At 47.5% G+C, this 21,033-nt stretch overlaps 1 protein-coding gene across 1 annotated transcript in view; it reads right to left on the bottom strand.

Moving 5' to 3' along the window:
* The window catches only part of Sdk1 (sidekick cell adhesion molecule 1), a 954,927-nt gene that overhangs the window by 23,151 nt on the left and 910,743 nt on the right, over nucleotides 1-21,033 (bottom strand). The window contains exons 38-40 of the mRNA XM_035444149.1: nucleotides 20,344-20,481; nucleotides 11,371-11,532; nucleotides 9,748-9,873 (exon numbers count right to left, since the gene is read on the bottom strand). Of these exons, the coding sequence (XP_035300040.1) occupies nucleotides 9,748-9,873; nucleotides 11,371-11,532; nucleotides 20,344-20,481 (426 nt within the window). The remainder of the gene's footprint in view (nucleotides 1-9,747; nucleotides 9,874-11,370; nucleotides 11,533-20,343; nucleotides 20,482-21,033) is intronic.

Here is a 21,033-nt window from a genome sequence, read left to right as displayed (position 1 = left end):
CATGGTAGAGGCAGGATGATCAGAAGAAGTTCAAGAAGTCTTTGGCTTCATAGCAAGTTCTAGGATTGCCTGGGTTACACAAGGCCAAGCTTCAATAGTAACAACAACAACAAGCTGAAAATCCAAAGCACTGTGGCTGAACAAACTGTCTATAACTGCATAGCCTTGGTCCTGGCATTGGCTGTGTGACCTTAGGCAGAGCACTCAACCTCTCTTGTGCTTTGTCTGTCAAATGGTGATAACATAGGCACGTACCATGTAGGCCTGCCTTGACGATTCAATATGTTTTTTTTCATAAAGTGCTTAGCACACTGCTTCACACACAGTCAGTGCAACATGAGTGATTGCAAATAAAATATAAATTATTCTCCAAGGAGGCTGTTGCTAAAAAGGTGGGCGCAGAGCCTAAATTGTTACTATGGTGTAGAAATCCTTCCTAAGTTCAATTTCCTCTTACAGGCAGGACTTGAAAAAGCAGGTGATCTGGGGAGGAAAAGTCCACTGAATATACATGTGCACACACTCGCTGTTTTTATGGCCCGGGAGTGATGGGAAACGAAACCTCTCCTTCACAGAAGATGCACTCGGATGGATTAGCCCATTGGTAAACAGAAGGAGATTGCTGGTGTGTGAGTCTGTGTTTGCTCAGGGTTGAGACTTTGCCCTGGCAAAGCCCGATAGTCACAGGTTAATGAACGAGGTGATGCTGATGGTTTTAAAGGCACCAGCAGAGGCTGGAGCCTTGCGATCTACTACATATTCACATCCTTGGTTGTTGCTCATCGGGAGACCCATCGGGGGTGGCAATGTCACTCCAGCAAACTATAGCATAGGTGATCCCTCCCTCTACCTAAAATAACCAGTCTATGTGCACAAAATGGATGTCAGTGGGGTTTATGTATTTTTAAAATATTTGTTATTATTTATATGTATGTGTGTATGTGAATGTACATCCCATATGTGCAGGTACCCTTGACATCTAGAAGAGGGCACTAGATCTCCTGGAGCTGGAGTTATAGGCAGCAGTGAGCTGTTCAGCTGAAAAGCATCCTGGAAACTGAACTCAAGTCCTCTGTAAGAGTAGCAAGTGATCCTAACCACTGAGCCACCTTTCCAGCCCTGGTTTATGTTTCTTACATGAATTTTGCTTACGAACAGTCTGGAGTGATAGTGCACTTAATACAGCCAGTCTGCTGAGTACTGGAACTCCTCTGATGTTCCCTTGTTCACCTACAGATATTTAGGGCCCACTCTGTGGTGGAATGTTCCTCTGCTCCTCAGGGGTCAGGTGTCTCTGTTCTCATAGGCCGTGTACAGTCTAGGACAGGTAGGAAAGGCAAAGCAAGAACATATCCAACCCCCCCCCAACATTCCAGGAAGGGACAGCTGTTCTACCCAAAGCTTCAAGAGTGCTCAGTTTACTTCATTGTTTATACCCCAGGGCTCTTGAACTTTTTTTAAAGAACACATTAAACATTGGTTCTTATCATCTATCCATCCCCATACCCATCAACCTCCCTATATATATTCACCCATCCCCCACAACCCACCCATCCGTCCATTTACCTGTCCATACCCACTCCCTCATCTATCCACCTATGCATTGATTCACCCACCCACCATCTACCCATTTACGCACTCACTCACCTATCCACCTATCAACCCACCTACCGACCCACAGGTTAATCCACCCATTCACTCATAAATGCACCAATTTACCAACTCCCCCATCCATCTACCCATTCACTCACACACCATTGCTGCAACCACTCACTCATTCACTCACTTATCCATCCATCCATCCATCCATCCATCCATCCATCCATCCATCCATCTCCCCATCCATCTCTCTGCCCACCAACCTAATCACCCACCAATCATTCACTCATTCATCTACCTGCCCATTTATCACCCCTCCAGGCAGCCATCTTTGCTTCCCATGGCCTCTCTCAGGCCCCAACTCCATCAGACTTTCCATAGATAACAACTACTCCTATTTTACTTCACGCTTAGCTCCAAGGCCCTAAATGTTAAATGCACTGTGGTGAGTTTTCCACTAAGAAGATAATGTTATACTATAAGAGTCTAAACATAGAAATACAGACTTGCAAACTGGGTGTTGTTCAAACGCACAAAAGTTAGATGACAGCACCTGAGCCTGGAGGATTTCCATTGCATCTGAGGTCTGAACACCTTTGTGTTAAGTGCCCAGTGTCCTCCGCATTCATGTTTACTTAATATTCTCCTGTTGCCAGGGACAAACACCATTTCCCCTGCTTCTATCGTCACCCAAAAACCACATTTTACTTTAAGAGCTCTGTCAGAGCTCCAGGAACTCTGTGCATTTTTTATAAAAACATTTTAAAATATTGATATAGGATCTCAACACTGAGCGATTTATTCAGCAGTCCACTTACAGTCAAAAATGGGGGAGGGTGGTGTCAAGCCAAGATGATTTTCTTCTGAATTAACAGAAGAAAATGTTTGCATTTTTTATTTTGCTTAGTTCTGCCTTCTGAAATTAGCATATCGTATTTGGATTATAATTCACTGGGCTATTTATCCACGCCAATATTTACATGGTGATAACCAGTGGGGGTGGGGGTGTGGGGGGAACACAACAACAACAAAAAACCCTTGGCAGCTGTGAGAGCGGCCACTGTTTCCCAACTGTGGGTTGTTTTTCTCATTTTTATTATGCTGCTAAATATCTCAATAAATCAGTGATGGAGAAAATACCTCCACAAATTTGTGAGAAAAATAACATTACAGAACTATTAACAATAATGAGATTTGTGCAACTGATTTTCCTTGTATCAGTAAGATCCCCAGTGCCTGGACTTGCATCTCAATCAGAGCAAGAGAAGACAGCATGACAGTGTTTGCCACAAGAAACCGTGGGCATTTCCATGGGCATTTCATGCAGGTGACCCACTTGTCATCAGCACAAGAAAGCTGGGACATGGCTAAAGAGAATAGCCATTCCACATCACACACAAGGCCAGGTCTCTACTGGCTGATCTTGAATGGTAGATTCCTGGGCGAATTCCTGGGTGACTAGTCCCTTGGGTGACTGACTTGGTTGACTCACTGGTCCCTAGAGTGACTGATTCATCTTCTGGGTGACTGATCTCTGGGTGAGGGTTCTTCTGGGGCTCTTAGATGAACCCTGGGTCATTAGCACATTTGATTGATCTCCTACTTAACCCTCAGTTGCCTGGTCCTCTGACAGTCACAAGGTAACAGCCATGGGTGACTTTTGGTTCCTGGTGACTGACTCCCTGCATGGCTTACCTATTGGGTGATGACTGATACCCTAGGTAATTGACCCCTGCATGACTGGTTCTCAAATGAACTGTTGGCAGATCCTCAGGTGACTGACCCCTGGATAATCCTCCCCATTGACTGATTCTGGGGAGCCGATTCCTGGATTATCAGTCTTGTTTCTTAGCACACTATCAGAGAAAGTCAGCCTCGAGGTCTTAAGACAACAGGGAAGCACCAGGACATAGACACTGCAAATGTTCCTAAGAAAGCAGCACTGTTACCACAGACCTAACATCCCCCAAAGATGAGTGGAACTTCAGAATTCAGCTCTCTGCATGGGTGTTCCTTAGAGAAGACAGACTGTGATTTTCTTCCTCCATTGTGTTGTTTACCAGAAGAAAGAGAATGGAGACCCTAAAAACTGAAGGCTCTTCCAGTACAAACACATCTGTTGTTAAAGTCTATGCTTGTTTCTAGAGGACGGAATGAGTCAGCTTTTATCTCTCAATGCCAGCATCTCCACAGCCTCAATGTAAGGGATGCATTCGCTCCCATATGCTATCCCATCTTTTCTAAACCAGGACAGAGCCCAATGAAGCATGACCAAGGGGCCTTCACTGGATGTATCCCTCCAACGCCCAGGCATAAGCGCTGCAGGTATCAGGGCAGACGCATGCCAATACAAAAGTTTGATTTCACGGCCAATTAAACAGGGTCTCCATGCTGAATGAAACTGTCACTCACCACCCAGACTGTGGGTTCCACCAGCTCAGAAGCCAACAGCCTGACCACCAGCCTGTAGCACTGAGCAAGTGGACGGCCAGCAGTCATTTATTTCTTAAGAGCTGCCGTTTCTCTCTGTATAAATGGTCAAGCTAGGAGGTGAGGCTTAAACAACAGGCTAAATACAGCTGCTAATAAAAATGCCTTCTGTCTGGTCCTTGCCCAGGGTAGCAGACAGCACTTGGTGCACGTCTCATAGCAGGGTTGGTCAGGGAAGGAGACTGACCCAGTAGGATATCCAGGCACTGGGGGAGAAGTGGGTAGAGTGGAGGGTGGCATGAGGCATAGCCCCAGCTGAGGCCCACATACTATATTGCTGACATGGGGGTGTTCATAGATCTCAAACCTTCAAAGAATATGAACCTATTTATTTATTTATTTATTTATTTGTTTGTTTGTTTGTTTGTTTAGTATGCGTGTACGTGTGTGCATGTGTAGGCCAGAGGAAAACCTCAGCTGTCATTTCTCAGGTAGTGTCCCCCTTGGTTTTTGAGGCAGGGTCTCACAATGACCCATGGCTTGCTGATTTGGCTGACTATCCAGAGAGCTTCAGGGAACTGCCCGTCTCTGCCTCCCTAGCACTGGGATTCCAAGCACGCATCATCACGTCTGGTTTTATAGGAGGTTATAGGAGTCAAACTCAAGTCCTCATGCTTGCATGACAAGTACTGTGTCAACCGAGCCACCTCTCCAGTTTCGTACCAGTTTATTTTTGAAACAGGGTCTCCCTGTGTAGCTTAGGCTGGCCTAGAATTCACCATCCTCCTGCCTCATCCTCTGGAATGCTGACAAGACAAGCCTGCACCATCATGCCCAGCTTGGAACTATTGGTTTCTTCCTGATTCAGTTTAAACTCTCCTCAGCAAGGACTGACAATGAACACCATGAATGAGAAAGGACTTGGGGTGCACCGAGGAGGGATGAGGGTAGAGAGGCCCAGTCCCTTGCCTGCAGGCTAGGACATCATCTGTGAAAACAGCAATACAATGTCTGCCTGCCTTGGGTGCATCCTAAATATATATTTCATGGCCTCTTTGGAGAGGAAAGTATATTTATAGTGCCTTTAGTGCCATTCCAGTGTATTGTGTAAATATGTAAATTAGGCTCCAAGAGCTACACAGCAAAATGCCTTGGAATAATTTGCGTAAATAAATCATCCGAGTCTGCCCACCACATAGCTGCTTTCCAGGCGCCTTTTGCGACAGGATTCCAGGCGATCCTCGTTTAGTCATTTACAATTTAGAGAAATGAACCAGCTGGTCAGCCGTCCTGGTGGAGCTTGATGGCCATGTCCTCAGGCTACACTCAGGGACCACCCTCTCTGGACTAAGAGAGTCTGTGACTTAGCCTGATGCTACTGCTGGGTGCAGTGACCATGGGCTCTTCTGCAAAATCTTCAGGGATAGGGACAGATGGGGACACAGTGTTGATGGGTTTGGCTTCAGGAGGGCAGGCAAGGATGTGGCTGGGCAGGGACACAGCAGGCTGAACAGACCATTTGGGCCATGGGACCCCTACCGCTAAGTGTCTCTATCCCCCTAGATGCCAGGCGGGCAGGGCTCTGCACAAACCAGGGCTCCACCCGGAGAAGGCCTTGCCAGGGAGCTTCAGTGGAGAAAATGAGAAGATACAGTGTTTAATGGTTTGTGTAATGAGGCCTGAAATAGATGACAGCTGAGATCCAGAGGCCCCTGGGTCCCAGCAAGGTGTTTAAATATTGACAATCTATAAAAGCTTGCATGCTGCTGTGAGCTGTGGCTGGCCTGTGTTGCAGAGGGGATGGGGCATCGTTCTCTCTCTCTCTCTCTCTCTCTCTCTCTCTCTCTCTCTCTCTCTCTCTCTCTCTCTCTCTCTGTGTGTGTGTGTGTGTGTGTGTGTGTGTGTGTGTGTTCAATGAAAGGTCCCCTCCAGCATCCCACCATGGTCAGTTAGCAAGAATCACAAGGGGGCATGGGTGGCAATTGTCTTTCAGTGTCAGTGGCAAGACAGCAGCAAAAGTCAACTCTGAACATAGAGTCACTGTAGAGAGCTGGTTGACTGTCTTTGAGGCCGAAGAAAAGGCCCCAGAACCTTCAAGACTTGGGAGTCCATCTCTAGAGCTGGCCAGTGCCTCACTCCTTATATATTATCTAGTGCCCCCAGCCCAGCAAGCTGGAGCCAAAGAGCTTCCCTTCCCTTCCCTTCCCTTCCCTTCCCTTCCCTTCCCTTCCCTTCCCTTCCCTTCCCTTCCCTTCCCTTCCCTTCCCTTCCCTTCCCTTCCCTTCCCTTCCCTTCCCTTCCCTTCCCCTTCCCTTCCCTTCCTTCCCTTCCCTTCCCCTCCCTTCCCTTCCCTCCTTCCCCTCTCTCTCCCCTTCCTTCCTTCCTTCCTTCCTTCCTTCCTTCCTTCCTTCCTTCCTTCCTCCCTTCCCCTCTCCCTTTCTCTATCCTTCCCTTTGTGTTTTCATTCTTTGACAATTTCATCTTAAAAAACTTCCCCCTGTCCTCCACCCAGGAAGAAGCTGCAAGTGTGTTTGGTGTGTGTGTGTGTGTGTGTGTGTGTGTGTGTACGTGCACATAGGCATGTCCATGAAAACATGCACAGGGCATGCTGTGGCAGATGTGTGCAGGTCAGAAGATAACCTTGGCTGTTGGTCCTCATCTCCCACTTCATCTGAAGCAGGATCTCATTTGCTGATGTTACATCAGCAGCTAGCAGATTCACACACTTTTCGGGGACCCCCCCACCACCTCCACCTGCCAGCTTGCTGTGGGAGCATCAGGTCGAGGGATGCTCTGATGTGTCCAGTGGTTAGACATGCTCTAAGACAGAGGTTTGCAACCTTCCTAATGCTGCCACCCTTTAATACAGTACCTCATGTGGTAACCTCCAACCATGAAATTATTTTCATCGCTACTTTATAACTATAAATTTGCTACTGCATGAGCCATAATGTAAATACCAGTATTTTCTGTTTGTCTTAGGTGACCCCTGTGAAAAGGTCTTTCATCCAAAGGGGTCATGACCCATGGGTTGAGATCCTTTGTTCTAAAGATTTAAACTCTGGTCCTCACACTTGTGCAGCCAGTGCTCTACCCACTAGGCAATCTCCCAGCCCACGTTCCCAGTCTCTTTCTCCTTAGATGCTTCCAGAAGGCACTTCTTATAAGCTTCCAGAGGCAACATGGAAGGGGAAGGGAGAACTGCCTGCCACAGGTTGTGACACAGGGGCTCTCCTCTCGTGGCCTAACAGCCTCCTTAAATACCAGACCAGAATGGTTCCTAAGACCATAGCCCCATCTGGCACTGGGAAGGAAGCCACTTCCTGAAGTGCGCCTGGTGCTTCACCTGTGTTCACACTCAGGTGTTCCTTGGGAGCTGTGCAAGCATCTGAAGGTCATGGTGAAGCTATTTAGCATTCCCCATGTCTGGTGACACCCCTCCTCCACCCTAGCCCAGCTCCCCGTGGTAATACCCAACTGAAACCATCAGAAACTCATTTTCCAATAACGGCCACCCTTCATTATTGAAACCAAATGGAACTTTCACACATGGTAGGTGGGAGTGTAGATTAGGTCTGTCACTATGGAGAACGAGATGGAGCCTCCTCAGAAAACCTAAAAACAAAACTGTGGATGATCCAGCGGTCTCAGTGCTGGGTACACAGCCAAGGAAAGTGAGGTCAGCATGTCCAAGAGATAGCTTTTCTGTCTATAATGGGTACTCAGCCTAGATGCCTGTCAATGGAGGAATGGAAGAAGGAAGTGTACTATAAACACATGATGGGGTATTGCTTAGTCATAAAAAAGAGTTCTATCACTTGCAGCAAAAGTGTATGGAGCTGGAGGAGACCATGTTAAGTTAAATAACCCAGTCACAGAAACACACATATCTGCACTCTACCTCAAATGTGGGAACCAACAAAACAATACGACTTGAAGAATGCTAGTTACGGAGGATTGCTGTGGTTGGGTATTGCCAGTGTCTGCTCTATCTGGTATCATGGTTGGTATATGAATTGCCTCCCACCGGCTTGTGTGCTGAATGTTTGGCTATTTCAGAGGCGAACCTAGCTAGAGGAAGTAGGCAACTGCAGGTTAGCCCTTGTCCCTCGCCCCTTCCTGCCCCTATGTCTGTTTCCTGTCTACCATGAAGTAAACAGCACCCCTCCACCACTCTCTCCTGCCACCAAGTACTGCCAAGCACATAGGGTCAAGTGACAGTAGACTGAACCCTCCGAAATATGAGCCAAGATACATCTCTCCTTCTTTAAGCTCTTGTCTGGTAATTTAGTCCCACCTATGTGAAGGTAGCAAACATAGCATTCAGAAAAATACCACACTGGAACCTGGGATTCGGATTAGGTGGGAGAGCTTACATCATATCCCAGAAGCACCGGGTTCCATCACCAGCACCACATAAAACTGGGCATAATACTGTACACCTGTGATCCCAGCACTGTGGGTTGGGGGCAGGAAGATCACCCTTGGCTACATGTAGAGTTCAAGGCCAACCTGAGTTACATGTACACTGTCTCAAAAAAAAATCCTACTGAATCCCACTAATATATGCAATTAATAGGTGTTTAAGAGTGAGCAAGAGAGGGATGGAACCATGGCTCAGGAGAGAAGAACACTGTCTGCTCTTCCAGAGGACCTGGGTTCAACTCCCAGTACATAAATGGTGGCTCATTAATCATCAATGGTTAATCAAACCTCTGTAACTTGAGTTCCTGGGGAATCCAACACTCTGGCTTCCTCAGACATCAGACACACATGTGGTACACAGACACACATGCAGGCAAAACTCCCATACACATAAAATAAAAAATAAAATAATTTTTAAAAAGTGAGCAAGCTATATAGAAGTTAGAAGGAAGGAGGTAGGGCAGGAGTGTGTCTCTGTGCATGTGTGTGGTGTATGTACATATGACTGCAGCTCTGCACCCACACCAGGCTAGAAAAGGATATCGGGTGCCCTGCTCTGTCACCCTCAACTTATTCTCTTGAGACAGGATCTCTCACTGAGCCTTCAGTGAGGCTGGCAGCCAGCTATCCCCACCCACCTCCTGTCTCCACCTCCCACAGCCCTGGGGTTACAGGTACAAATGCACACATAGCCATGTCTTGCTTCTGATGCAGTGCTGGGGGTTTGAACTCAGGTCCCCATGCTTGTACAGCAAGCCTTCTTACCCAGGAAGCCATTCTCCAAGCCCAGGAAGGGACCTCAGCCCTCATTTGCAGGAGCCTGAAAGGTACAGCACTTGCCATGTCATTTTCTCTATTAATAAGGACGTTTGTAATTATCCAAAGTGAGCAAGGCTGCTTCCACAGGCTGCCAGCTTTAGACCCCTGAGACAAGTCTCTGAAACACTTCTCTATCTTCCTGATGAGCTGAAATGTCTTCGAGTGTCCTTTGCCTCTCATCTACCCTTTACTGAGAGTGACAATTATCATCTCTCTGAGTATCATGCGGCTAAGGCACCAGAAATTGAATGCCCGAGAGGTTAAGAACACAGCTGTGGTTACTAGGCATTAAGAAGGAACCATAAATGAGCCTCATCTTCCACACACCCCCTCCCTCAGCCCTGCTAGGGGAATGCAGGGAGACAAGGCCAGAAACCCCACGGACCACAACCTTCAGTGTGACAGAGATACAGCCATGTGAGCAGTGCCTGATTCTAGTGTCCAGGCAGGAGCACACGGTCCCACTGTTCCTACCTGATGGCCTGGCCTCTATGACATAGCCTGTAGTGGGAGTGTTGCCAGCATTTCCCTCTGTCCACTGCAGGGTCAGCTCGGAGGTAGATTTGGTGACAAGGACATTTCTTGGAGAGCCTGGGGACCCTGTGGGATAAAGAGTGAAGTGAGTAAGCATTGGCCTTGAAGGGACTGGTGACCCCTCAGTGGGGACAGAAATAAATGTTGAACTCATTTGTATTAAAGTCGTATCAAAGATTTTGGAGGGGGGCTTTTCTCTGTGTAAGTATAAGAGATTTTTAAATTTCTATTTATTTATAGTGTGTGTGTGTGTGTGTGTGTGTGTGTGTGTGTGTGTGTGTGTGTGTGTGCAGGTGACTGCAGCGGACAGAAGAAGGCATCAGATCTCTTGGATCAGTGGTTTTCAACCTGCGGGTCCGACCCATTTGGGGTCACATATCAGATATTTTGCATGTCAGGCATTTATATTATGATTCATAACAGTAGCAAAACTACAGTTATGAAGTAGCAACAAACATAGTTTTATGGTTGGGGGTCACCATAACAAGAGGAACTATATTAAGGGTGGTAGCATTAGGAAGGTTGAGAACCTCTCTCTGTCTTAGATCCAGAATTATAGACCATCATGAGTCACCCTCATGGGCACTGGGAATGGACTTGTGTCCTCTGCAAGAGCAGCAAGTGCTCCTGACCACTGAGCCATCCTCCAGCCCTAGACTGTTTTTTTTTTTTTTTTTGGCAGGGTCTTGGTACACAGCCAAGGTACACAGCCTTAACAATGTGACCTTCTCGACTTCTAAGTGTTACAGGCACGTGTCACCCTGTCTAACTCTGTCCAGGTTTCCTTCCCTCATTGCACCATGGTTTGGTATGAAGCACAAAGGCCATTGTGTGCCTCTTCAGTCCTAGCACACAAGAGGTGGTGGATACAGGTATACTCTTGGAGCTTACCTGCAACCCAGTCTCATCAATTAGTGGGTATAGGGTTCATTGAGAGGTCTTGTTTCCAAAGATAGGTGACAGAGTGATTGGGAAAGACACTCAACACGGACTTCTGGCATCTACAGGCTTATGCTGTGCTTGTAGACACCTGTGCACACATGCATATACATTCACACAATTAAAAACAATAAGAGTTGGGGCTGGCTGTGCTCCTGCAATCCCAGCACAGAGGAGGCAGAGAAAGGAGGATTGCTGGGCTGCATGTAAAGACTGCATATATTAAAAAATTTAAAATTTTTATTTATTTTTCTTTTAAGGTGTTTTTTTGTTTGCTTTTGCCAGAAAACAAAACAAAACAAAATCTATGTGCTTAACATTTAAGAACTTGTTTCTGTGTATGTAATGAGTCTACCCACAGAAGCTCATGGCATGTGCATTTTGCTTTGCCATAGAGCTCAGATTGTTCCCAACTCTGCAGCTGATGGCTTTGAACTTCTGAGCTTCATGCCTGCATTCCTGAGTGCTGGCATTCCAGGTGGGCACCCCTGTGCCTGGCTTACAATGTGTTTTGGAAACTTCCAAGGCATTTTTATTTGTCTGAGAATGTCCCTGAATCGCCAACCCACAAAACAGGTGAGAGCTATGGTGCTCAGCTGCAGTCTTCAGTGCAGGCTCACTCACCCTCGGCTGGCCCTGCAGTGACATTGGCTTGGAGCTCTGGCCCGTAGGCAATGGTCCGTGCCTGGACTCGGAAGAAATAGGTCACTCCCTTGGTGAGGTCCCGCACCTTCAGCCAGCGTTGCCAGTTCCCTTTCACGTCCACAGTCACCACCTTGCTCACACCTGGAATGGCCACAAAAAAACGCAGGGAAGAGGGGCCTGAGATTGGAGAAGCAATCGAGCATGTCTGATCTGTGGCGATAAGAAAGCAGACGGCTCTGGCAGCTCACGAAGGGAGCATTGCTTACAATTAGGAGGCGTTTAAACGGTGATCCCGGCCAATTTTCAGTCCAGATACATGTAATTAGAGTTTAACTTTGATAAGTGACTCTGTCCGAGAAACCACCAAGCCTGTGACAGTCACAAGGGGAATGGCACTGGCCTCACTGAGGACAGTGGGAGAGAAGGGGAAGTGCCCAAAAAAGTCTCCCAAGCTGCATCCTAGAGACCATCTCCTTTCCACTCTGCCTCCAGCTACAGTATCCTCCCTCACTTCAGAGGTTGACCGCACATTTCCGATTTAGTCAGTAGGGAGGGCAACGTGTGGAGGAGGCTGGCTTCAGTGCAAAGGTGAGTTTCCCCCAATAATGGGTCTGCAGCCTGACTTAGATAACCATGTGGCTTGCAAGCCTCAAGCAATTTTTGGGAACATTACCCACAGACTTTGGAGTGAAAATGATGTTAAATCCATGCTACTCAGAATTGACCCTCAGAGGATGAGAACCACACAAGACAACATTTCTACACAGAAATATATAAGTGAACACATAATGTCTCATGAAGAGCTGAAGTTCCCCTAATTCATGGGTATGTTTCAGGACCTCTGATTATTTTCCAAGACTGAGGATATATGTGTGTGGGTATATATAGACATGCATGGCTTTTCCATACAACCAGAGGTAATCTGTTCTTCCATGTTATATTGCTGGCACTCTTTTCGTGTTATTTTGCTTCAACTATTAAGGGTTTATTAAGTAAAATAAGGCTGAGATACATTTGAGTGTTGTGCAATAACAGTGAGAGTCCATTTGATCACCAAGACAGCCAGACTGACTAATGAGACCACAAGATACAATGCATGGATACACTGAGTGGCTACTGAGTGACTAATGGGAGGGTGGTGCATACAGCATTGATATTCTGGGAAAGAATCTATCTTATAACTCAGATAGCTAACAGGAGGGTAACACATTAAGCATGAATATGCTAAACAGCAATTGATCTGGTGATTGAGACAGCCACTGGGTAGCTAACAGGAGGGTAGCACATACAGCAGTGATACTCTGAACAAAGGCAATTCACATCTTGGCAGGAGGATGGAGGGAGATTTAGTTGAAGTGCTTGGGATTGTGCACACTTTAAAACTTATAAATGGTTTAGTTCCCCAATTTAATAATTTTGAATTGTGGTTAATTTCAGGTAAGTGATACTGCAGAGAAAGAATAATGAGCATTGCTATACAATTAGACTGTGAGATTTAACATTTGGTGGAAAGAATAAATACTGAAAATTACATAAACACACATTTCCCAGGAGGGCAAATGAGGTTCTTTGCTTCTCTGGGTTTGAAAACAATGGAGTGTTTATTTTTTTAAGTTAGGTAAGGCTCTTGGCTATGTGACTTCTCCGAGCTCTCACTCATCTCTGCCAGGCACATTCACCATCTCTGCCAGGCACATTCACGATGACAGGAGGAAGTAGTTCTTCCATGTCTTCCAGGTCAGCAGATGATGCATGTTCCTGGAGCCTTGTGAAGAGCTGGGCATGGGGGATGGAGCCTCCTGTTGAGCACTGATGCTCCCAGTCTGCCCTCAGTATGAGGGAATCGTAGTGAAATGTGTCTCTTTAATACCACATGGGCTTGTTTCAGAGGAACCAAAGTACCATCTGATTCAAAACTGGTCCATTGTTCCAAGCCATCAGAGCATGGATCTGTAGACCACAGGTCTCCAAAATGCCTCTTAGCTGGTTTGTTACACTCATATTATGTCTTTAGTATAGGTTTGTGTCAGTTGAGTTTTGGCCTTCTGAATTATTTCTGGGTTATTTAACAACTTCTCGTTTACCCTCCTCACTGACCAAAGAAAAATGTGGTCACTTCCACCTGGGGATCTGGACCCTACTATCACACATGCTACTCAAGAAAGAGGTTACAAGGATGGTGGGTAACACAGGGTGGCTGTCACTGCAAACAAGCTGGGTCCTCTCAGGTGTAAGATTGTTCTGCAGTGGCTCCTTCTGTTCTTAGAAACGCTTAATTCTCTCTGGAGCAGATGCAAACCCATTTAGGGACTTTTGATCCCACCCAGAGGAGGAGCCATCCAGACCTTCCCTCCATCTCAAGTGTGTCAGAATTTTATTTATTTAGTCAATTTTAAAACCATGCCCTACACTATGAAGCCTTGGGGTATAATCTCATAGAACTACTACAGTTTAAAACATATTTAAGAAACATAAAAATATCTCTGCCATAAAATCAGATTCCCTAAAACATGGCTCGGTGCTCAAATGGCTTAAGTGCTGCACGTAGCTCAGTGCTCCAGGGGCATGCTCTGTAGGGCATGGTGATGAGTCCTATAGTATTGCAGTTGTGTGGAAATGCAGTGTGTGGTGTTTTGTAGCATGGTGCTTGCAGTAGTATGACACTCTGATGGCTGGTTCTCCTAGTGGTATGGTACTAAGCTGGTGCAATGCCCTCAGCAGGGTGATTGTTCTCAATGTATTGATGTCCCTGGTCCTCCCAGTGTTTGGTTACTCCCAGTGAAGCAGTTCTCCAGTTTGGTAATATTTCACATGGTGTTGGGATCCCACTAGTGTAGTACTCCAGTGGAGTAATTTCCCAGTCATGGGGTGCTCCCCTCTTAGTGGGAGTGGTGCTCTAATGTGCTATTATTCCCAGTGGGGTAAGGATGCTCTCAGTGGAGGTGATGATCCTAATGAAGTGGTGCTTCCAGAAGGGTGATGGTCCTAATCATGTGTTACTCCCCATGGGGGTGGTGCTCCCCATGGGGGTGGTGCTCCCCATGGGGGTAGTACTCCCCATGGGGGTAGTGCTCCTGGTGATTTCATGGTGTATCCACATGAACATTTGCTTCCCCCACTCCTGGTAGCAGCAAGAAAAGTTCTCACAGATGCATGAAAGCAGAGGGCAGAGAAGAGAAAAAACAAACACTTCCTGTCTGCCACTCAGCCAAGAGAGGTTCTCTTGGAAGTTTGCAGTCCTAGGTCAGCAGGTGAAAAATTGGGGAAGCCTTAGTCCCAGGTAATTCTGGGTAAGACCAAGATTCTGTTTCATCAGCTAATTATTTAAATTAATTTGTTTAAGTACTAGTGATGAAACCCAGACATTACATATCTAGGTAGGTGCTCTACCATTGAGCCACACCCCAGCCCCTCACTGGGGGATTCTAGGCAGGTGCTCTACCACTGAGCCACACCCTACCCCCTAAACAGAGGATTCTAGGTAGGTGCTTTATCACTGAATCAAACCATAACCCTCTTTTTACTTTTTTGTTTTGAGGCAGTGTCTCACAAAGTTGTCCAAGGTAGTCTTCAACTCTCTGGAGTCCAGCCAGGCCTTTAACTTGTGCTCCTGCCTCAGCCTCTTGAGTGGCTGGGAGTACAGGCTTGCTTCACCAGGCTCAGCTTTCCTGGTTGTTCAGAGGTTGATAGTCTCCATGGGAGTCAATGAGATATACTGGCAGCTCACTGAGCAGCAGGGGTCCCAAATAGGTTATTGTTGTGAAACTCAGAGTCCCTGGAGCACCTGAGTTCTGTGATGAACCCAGGACCCTCCCCTCCTGTACCTCTCTGTAACCTATTCCACAGCCTAGTGGTTCAAAACAGACCTTGTAAGTGCCCGAAGCAGGGGGATCACTGAACTATCCAGGCTAGTCTGGGCCATACCGTGAATTCTAGACCAACCTGGACTCTACAGTAAGATTCTTTCTCAAAACCAAACTATCACCATCTGGCCTGGCCTTGTTCTTTCTAGCCAGTCTCTGTGGGCTGGCTAAGTTGATGCTGACTCAGGCCTATGTCTGCATCACACAGCAAGGCTCAGCTTGAATGGCTGAGGCGGGGTCATGTCACCCTCACCTGCCTGTTAATCAAGGCAAGGGAGGTGCTGGGTCAACCTGCAGGCATGTTCAGGTGTATATGCCTGTACAAATGTACAGAGTGAGTGCATGAAAGTGTGTGTGTGTGTGTGTGTGTGTGTGTGTGTGTGTGTGTGTGTGTGTGTGGCAGGGCACCAGTTTGTCCCATGTCTATCTGTTGATCTCTGCTTGCTTCATGATGGCTGAGTTTCTGCTGGCCATGTGAGTCCTGCAGCCACAACCAGAGTAAGCTGCTGAGGGGTATTGGTTCAGGATGCTAGAGTGGTGAGACCTTGTCCATGGTCACCTCATTCTTGCAGGGCCATTCATGGGTCTTGTGGCTCAGTTGCTGCTGCTTAAAGGAAACTCAATAGTGCCACTGGTTGGGCTGTGTGCTTCTGGCCACCAACAAGCTGGAAGGCAGAGCCTGGGATCAACCATGACAGGCATGCAGGAGGAGATGGGGATGTGTCGGGTCGGTGCAGGGTCCAAATACAGGGCTACAGAGTGAGTCTGAGGCCAGCCTAGGGTACAGAGTAAGTCTGAGTCTAGCCTGGGCTGCAATGTAAATCCTGTCTCAGAACAAAAGCAAAAGCAAAACCAAAGATCTGGGTATCTGGACAACTTGCTTTTGGATTGTCTGTGTTGAGTCCTGACTGTCATCGACCTATAGGGCCAATAAGGGGCCACAAAGTCACAATCCTGACCTCTGGTCCCGGTTCTCAGCACAACACAGACACCACTGCCTATGGCAGGAACATTTGTGATGAAGTAGTCAGACACAAAGAGAGGCAATGCCAGAAACAGAACATCGCGTCACTTATGAAAAGAGGTGAAAATGGGTGCAACTGAAGTGATTCCACTGGCTGTCACTTGGGGAGTGACAAGCACACACCTGGCTGCGCAGCCAGTGGTCTGCCTGGAATAGGAAATAATGAATCACCCGGCACTCCATCTCCAACGCTTGCCTTCGAATGGGCTGTCAGGAACACAAGCTCCTCAGTTTCGGCAGCTCCTTCAGAGCTCTGCAAATGCACTGGACTGCCTGGGTTCAAGTCACACCCTTCCTTATCAGTCTAGAAGTCCAGTCAATGAACGGAGGGCTCTTGGGGCCCATAGATGGCCCCATATATAAAGGCACTTGCCGCCAAGCTTGGTGACCTGACTTTGATCCTTGGGAGTTACATGGTGGAAGAAGACAAGTGATGACTGAGGTTGTTTTCTGATTTTCACATGCGTGCTGTGCCTCAGGGGTGTGCATGCGTGTGTGAGTGCCCATAAACATGTGCACACATGCACACATACATACATACAATATAAACCTTACATGTAATTTAAAAAATAGGGGCTCTGAACTCAGTTTCTTTGTGAGTATGGGTACATGTGTGGTGGGGGTGGCAACCATGTGCGTGCATGTGTGTTTATGTGTGTGCAGGGGCCACAAGTCAACGTTGGGTATCCCTCCTCTGGTGTTGCCCATCATGATTTTTGATATAGTACCTCCTACAGGAACTGAGGCTCTCTGAGTAGGCTAGGCGGTTGGCCAATGAGTCCCAGAGATTCTCCTGCCTCTTCCTCCACAGTGCTGGGATTATAAATATGTGTCATCATACCCTTGTTTTTATGTGGGTGCTGGGGATCGAGCTCATTCTTGCAAGGCAAGTACTTTACGAACTGAGCCATCTTCCCAGCCTCCTGAACTCCGTTTCTTTGCAAAATGTATACTGAGGCTACAGTTCAGCACGGGGGCACGGATGTGGGGGTGGTGGATGGCAGGTGAAGAGTGAATGAAAAGACTAAAAAAAGGAGGGACATGGCTGCTCCGAGGTATGTTGGAGGAGAACGTTTATTGTAGATAGAAGGGAGAGCCTATCCAGAGGCCGAGAAATCTGTGAGTCCAGAGTGGACATGACCATGTGAGGAGACGGGGGAGGGGAAGGGAGAGCCAAACCAAGAGAGCAGGAGGGTAAATGGTGGGTGGGGAAGACAGGTAACCAATATATCTGGATTATATAGGGAAGGATGACAGTGTGTGGGGGGGAGGGAAGGCCAGCTCAATACCTGGGCTGGAGAAGTTTAGGGTAGGAGGTGGGATATGCCAGCCAGCCAGGAGGGACTGAGGGATACAGGGAGAGCCTGGGTGCCAGCATCTGCTTTGATACATTAAATAGGCACAGCAGCTGTTCGTCCCAGGTTTGACACCTAACAAGCAACACTGTGCAGGTACACTGTAAGTCAGTGGGTTTTAACCTTCCTAATGCTGAAACCCTTTAATACAGTTCCTCATGCTGTGGTGATCCTCAACCATAAAATTATGTCATAACTGTAGTTTTGCTACTGTTAGAAATTGTAATGTAAATATCTGTGTTTTCTGGTCTTAGGTGACCCCGTGAAAGGGTTATTTGACTCCCAAAGGGGGTCTCCAATCCACAACTTGAGAATCACTGCAGTGAGTGCTCAGCAACACGTGCCATCACTGAGATGATGCCAGATAGGAGCATGTCTAAAGGGATCGAATGTGACATAATATGTTGTCATGAAAGATGAACAAGTATCCTCCAGCCCTGACAACACAGGGAATCCAGAGACAGGGGGCTATCTGGCTGGGAGAAGGGGCTATGGCATCTGTGCAGAAAGCCAGAACTGTCTCTGAGGAAAGTACAGAGAACAAATCACCAAAGACAGCAAGTTTCCTGTGCCATGGATCCCACTAAGAAAGGTACTAGAGTCAGCTAAGAGCAGCAGCCTTGTGCTCCCAGAGTGTGTGCCACAGGATTGCTGGAGATCCAGGCAGCCATTAACACAGGCCACAGGACATGGCAGAGTCAGTTGCTTGTTTGAGGACGAATGAGATATCAAGTTAGCTCTGATTACAAAGGGCACATGGGTCAATTATTGCCACGATTCTGACAACCACTACTCATTTGAATGGCTCCAGTTGTTTGCAGTCCTTGAAAAGATGCTTGCAGTGTGTGTGTGTGTGTGTGTGTGTGTGTGTGTGTGTGTGTGTGTGTGTGTGTGTGTGTGTGTGTATCTGTCTGTCTGTCTGTCTGTCTGTCTGTCTGTCTGTCTGTGTTGGAGATAAAAGGAACCCCACTGAACAGATAGGAAGGTCTTTGGAAAGTCTTCAATCTGCTGACCATGAGTGTGTCTTTTGGAACTCTGTCCTGGGATCTTGCAGGTAGTCCTGTACAAGCCACCTGCTCCTGGACAGGTTGCTCGCTTTGGCAAGAATGCCACCCAGCAGGACCACAGCAGTCACTGTCCTCCCACCGTGCTAGTGCCATCTTGGATTCTTAGAACTCCATCCACAGATCACCCCCACAGCTGTGCAGGAAGCTCATTGATCGGCCCAGACATCCTTGGCTTTTTCTTTCTCTCACTCCCCCGGCTCTGACTTGGGATGTGGCTCGGAATTGATGATGAAAAAGCCTGAGGCCATAGTTTATGGTGAGCATTCTTTCTTTCTTAGAGTATCATAAAATAATGGCAAATCTTCTTGTCAAAGGCACTGGAGGTTTGATGCAATAAGATTGAATGTTTGAAAAAAAAAAGATTGAATGTTTGAATGTTCCCTTCAGAATCACCTTCTCGCCCCACGTGACTGACTACGGCTTAATGGAGAGCCATGGTAAACTAGTCAGCTGCTGGTGTACTGTTTCCTCCTAGGCACTGAATAACCTCCACATTTTACCATCTATCTGTGTATATGACCAGGAGAGGGAGATCTGAACCTGGTTCATCATGCAGGCGTGGCTGGAGCTGTCTCTGGGCATGCAGTGGAGTAAGGAAGAAAGGCTACAAGGCCCTCAGTGGACACAGGAACAAGTGCATAAAGGACATAATCATAGATGGAATTCAAATAACACCCAGGGCAAGGATGACAATCAGGTACCTGGAATGTGACTAGGAGCCCTACTGGTCCTCTGCAGCCACACCCTTATCTGCCACTTCCTACCACACTGCCTTCTCCAAGCCCTCCAGGCAGAATGTTAGGCAGCATCTCTAGGGCTGTCTTCCCTCAGTCACTATGTGGTCCCTAGATCTACTTTCCCAAAGCCATCTGCATTTCATTCTGCGATCCATCCGTTATTTATCTGCAAGCACATTCTGGGGGAGCAACAACCTGCTTTTCTAACTTGTTGTCTTAGTTAGGTTTTTATCGTTGTGAAGAGACACCATGACCATGGCAACTCTTATACAGGAAACATTTAGTTGTGGTGGCTTGCTTACAGTTCAGAGGGTCAGTCCATCATGGCAAGGAGCATTGCAACATGTAGGCAGGCATGGTGCTGGAGAAATAGCCGAGTGTTTTACATCTTAACTGACTGTCACACTGAATGAAGCTTGAGAAAGAAGACCTCAAAGCCCACCCCCACAGTGACACACTTCTAACAGAAGGTGTGGCCCAGGTTAAAGGTGTGCCCTCCAGCCTCAAGGTCTGGATTAAAGGCTCCAGTCTCCTCCAACAAGACCACACTTCCTCCAACAAGGCTATACCACCTTATAGTGCCACTCATTATGAGCCAAATACATCCAAACTACCACACCTGTGGTATTCAGACCATGACGTTCACCAACAAGCTCCAGAGTCTTTTACTCTTTACTTGGAACCCATCAGTTTGGCTAATTAACTGGTCAGGAAGCCCAGGCCTGTCTCCAGCTCCCAGCACCGGGGGGGGGGGGTGAGCAACAGCACCCCTGGAGTTTTTACATGGGCTGTGAGGGTCCATTCAGGCCCTCATGTTTGCACTTCAAGTACCAGCAGCTGACCCATCTCCCCAACTTCTCTCTGGGTATTCTGGAGCAGAGCCCACTGCAGCCCCCCAGGCCTTACCTTGCACGGGTGCTAAGGGCTCATATACCACTCGATAGCCCTGTAGGATGCCATTGGCTGCCGATGGCTCCCCCCAGGACACGTTGAGTGTGGTGGAGGTTATTTCTGAGAATGCCAAGAAGCTGGGAGGCCCAGGCGCTGGGAAAATAGAACACAGGGGTGCAGAGTGAAGACCAGCGACTTTGTCGATAACCCGCACACACTTGACTCTCTATGGGACAGGCAGTGCTCCTAGGTGTTATCTAATGTTTCAGAATGGGAGACACATTGAATGGCTTTCAGCTTGTTGGGATCAACAGGTAGCATGGGCCCTTGCAGGAGATCAGGAAGGGTGATGCAGCTGAGCCACAAGGCGCTTCGAGGAGAAGGGTCAAAGGCCAGCATGACTAACAGAGAGCCGAAGATCTCCAGAGGCTGTGGCAAGATGCAGGTCTGGCCCTCTGGGAAAGAGGAAACACTTTCTTCCTCCCTTCCTTTTCTCAACTCCCTTCTTCTTCCTCTCCACAACTCAGCCCTCCCTTTCCCCGCTCTTCTCCCCCGTTTTCCCCCAACCCTCCCCTCCTCCCTCCAAATCACCTTTCTTCTCCTCTCCTTCCCTTTCCCCACTTCACTTTTCTCTTCCCTGCTCTTTCTCTGTTCTATACTTCACCTTTCTCCTCCCCTCCCCTCCCCCCCAATTCTTCTCCCCTC

The sequence above is a fragment of the Cricetulus griseus genome, chromosome 4 (assembly GCF_003668045.3).
Source record: "Cricetulus griseus strain 17A/GY chromosome 4, alternate assembly CriGri-PICRH-1.0, whole genome shotgun sequence".
Taxonomy (NCBI): Eukaryota; Metazoa; Chordata; class Mammalia; order Rodentia; family Cricetidae; genus Cricetulus; species Cricetulus griseus.
The sequence above is the reverse complement of the archived record's forward strand: the minus strand, read 5'-3'. Positions and strand labels throughout refer to the sequence as shown.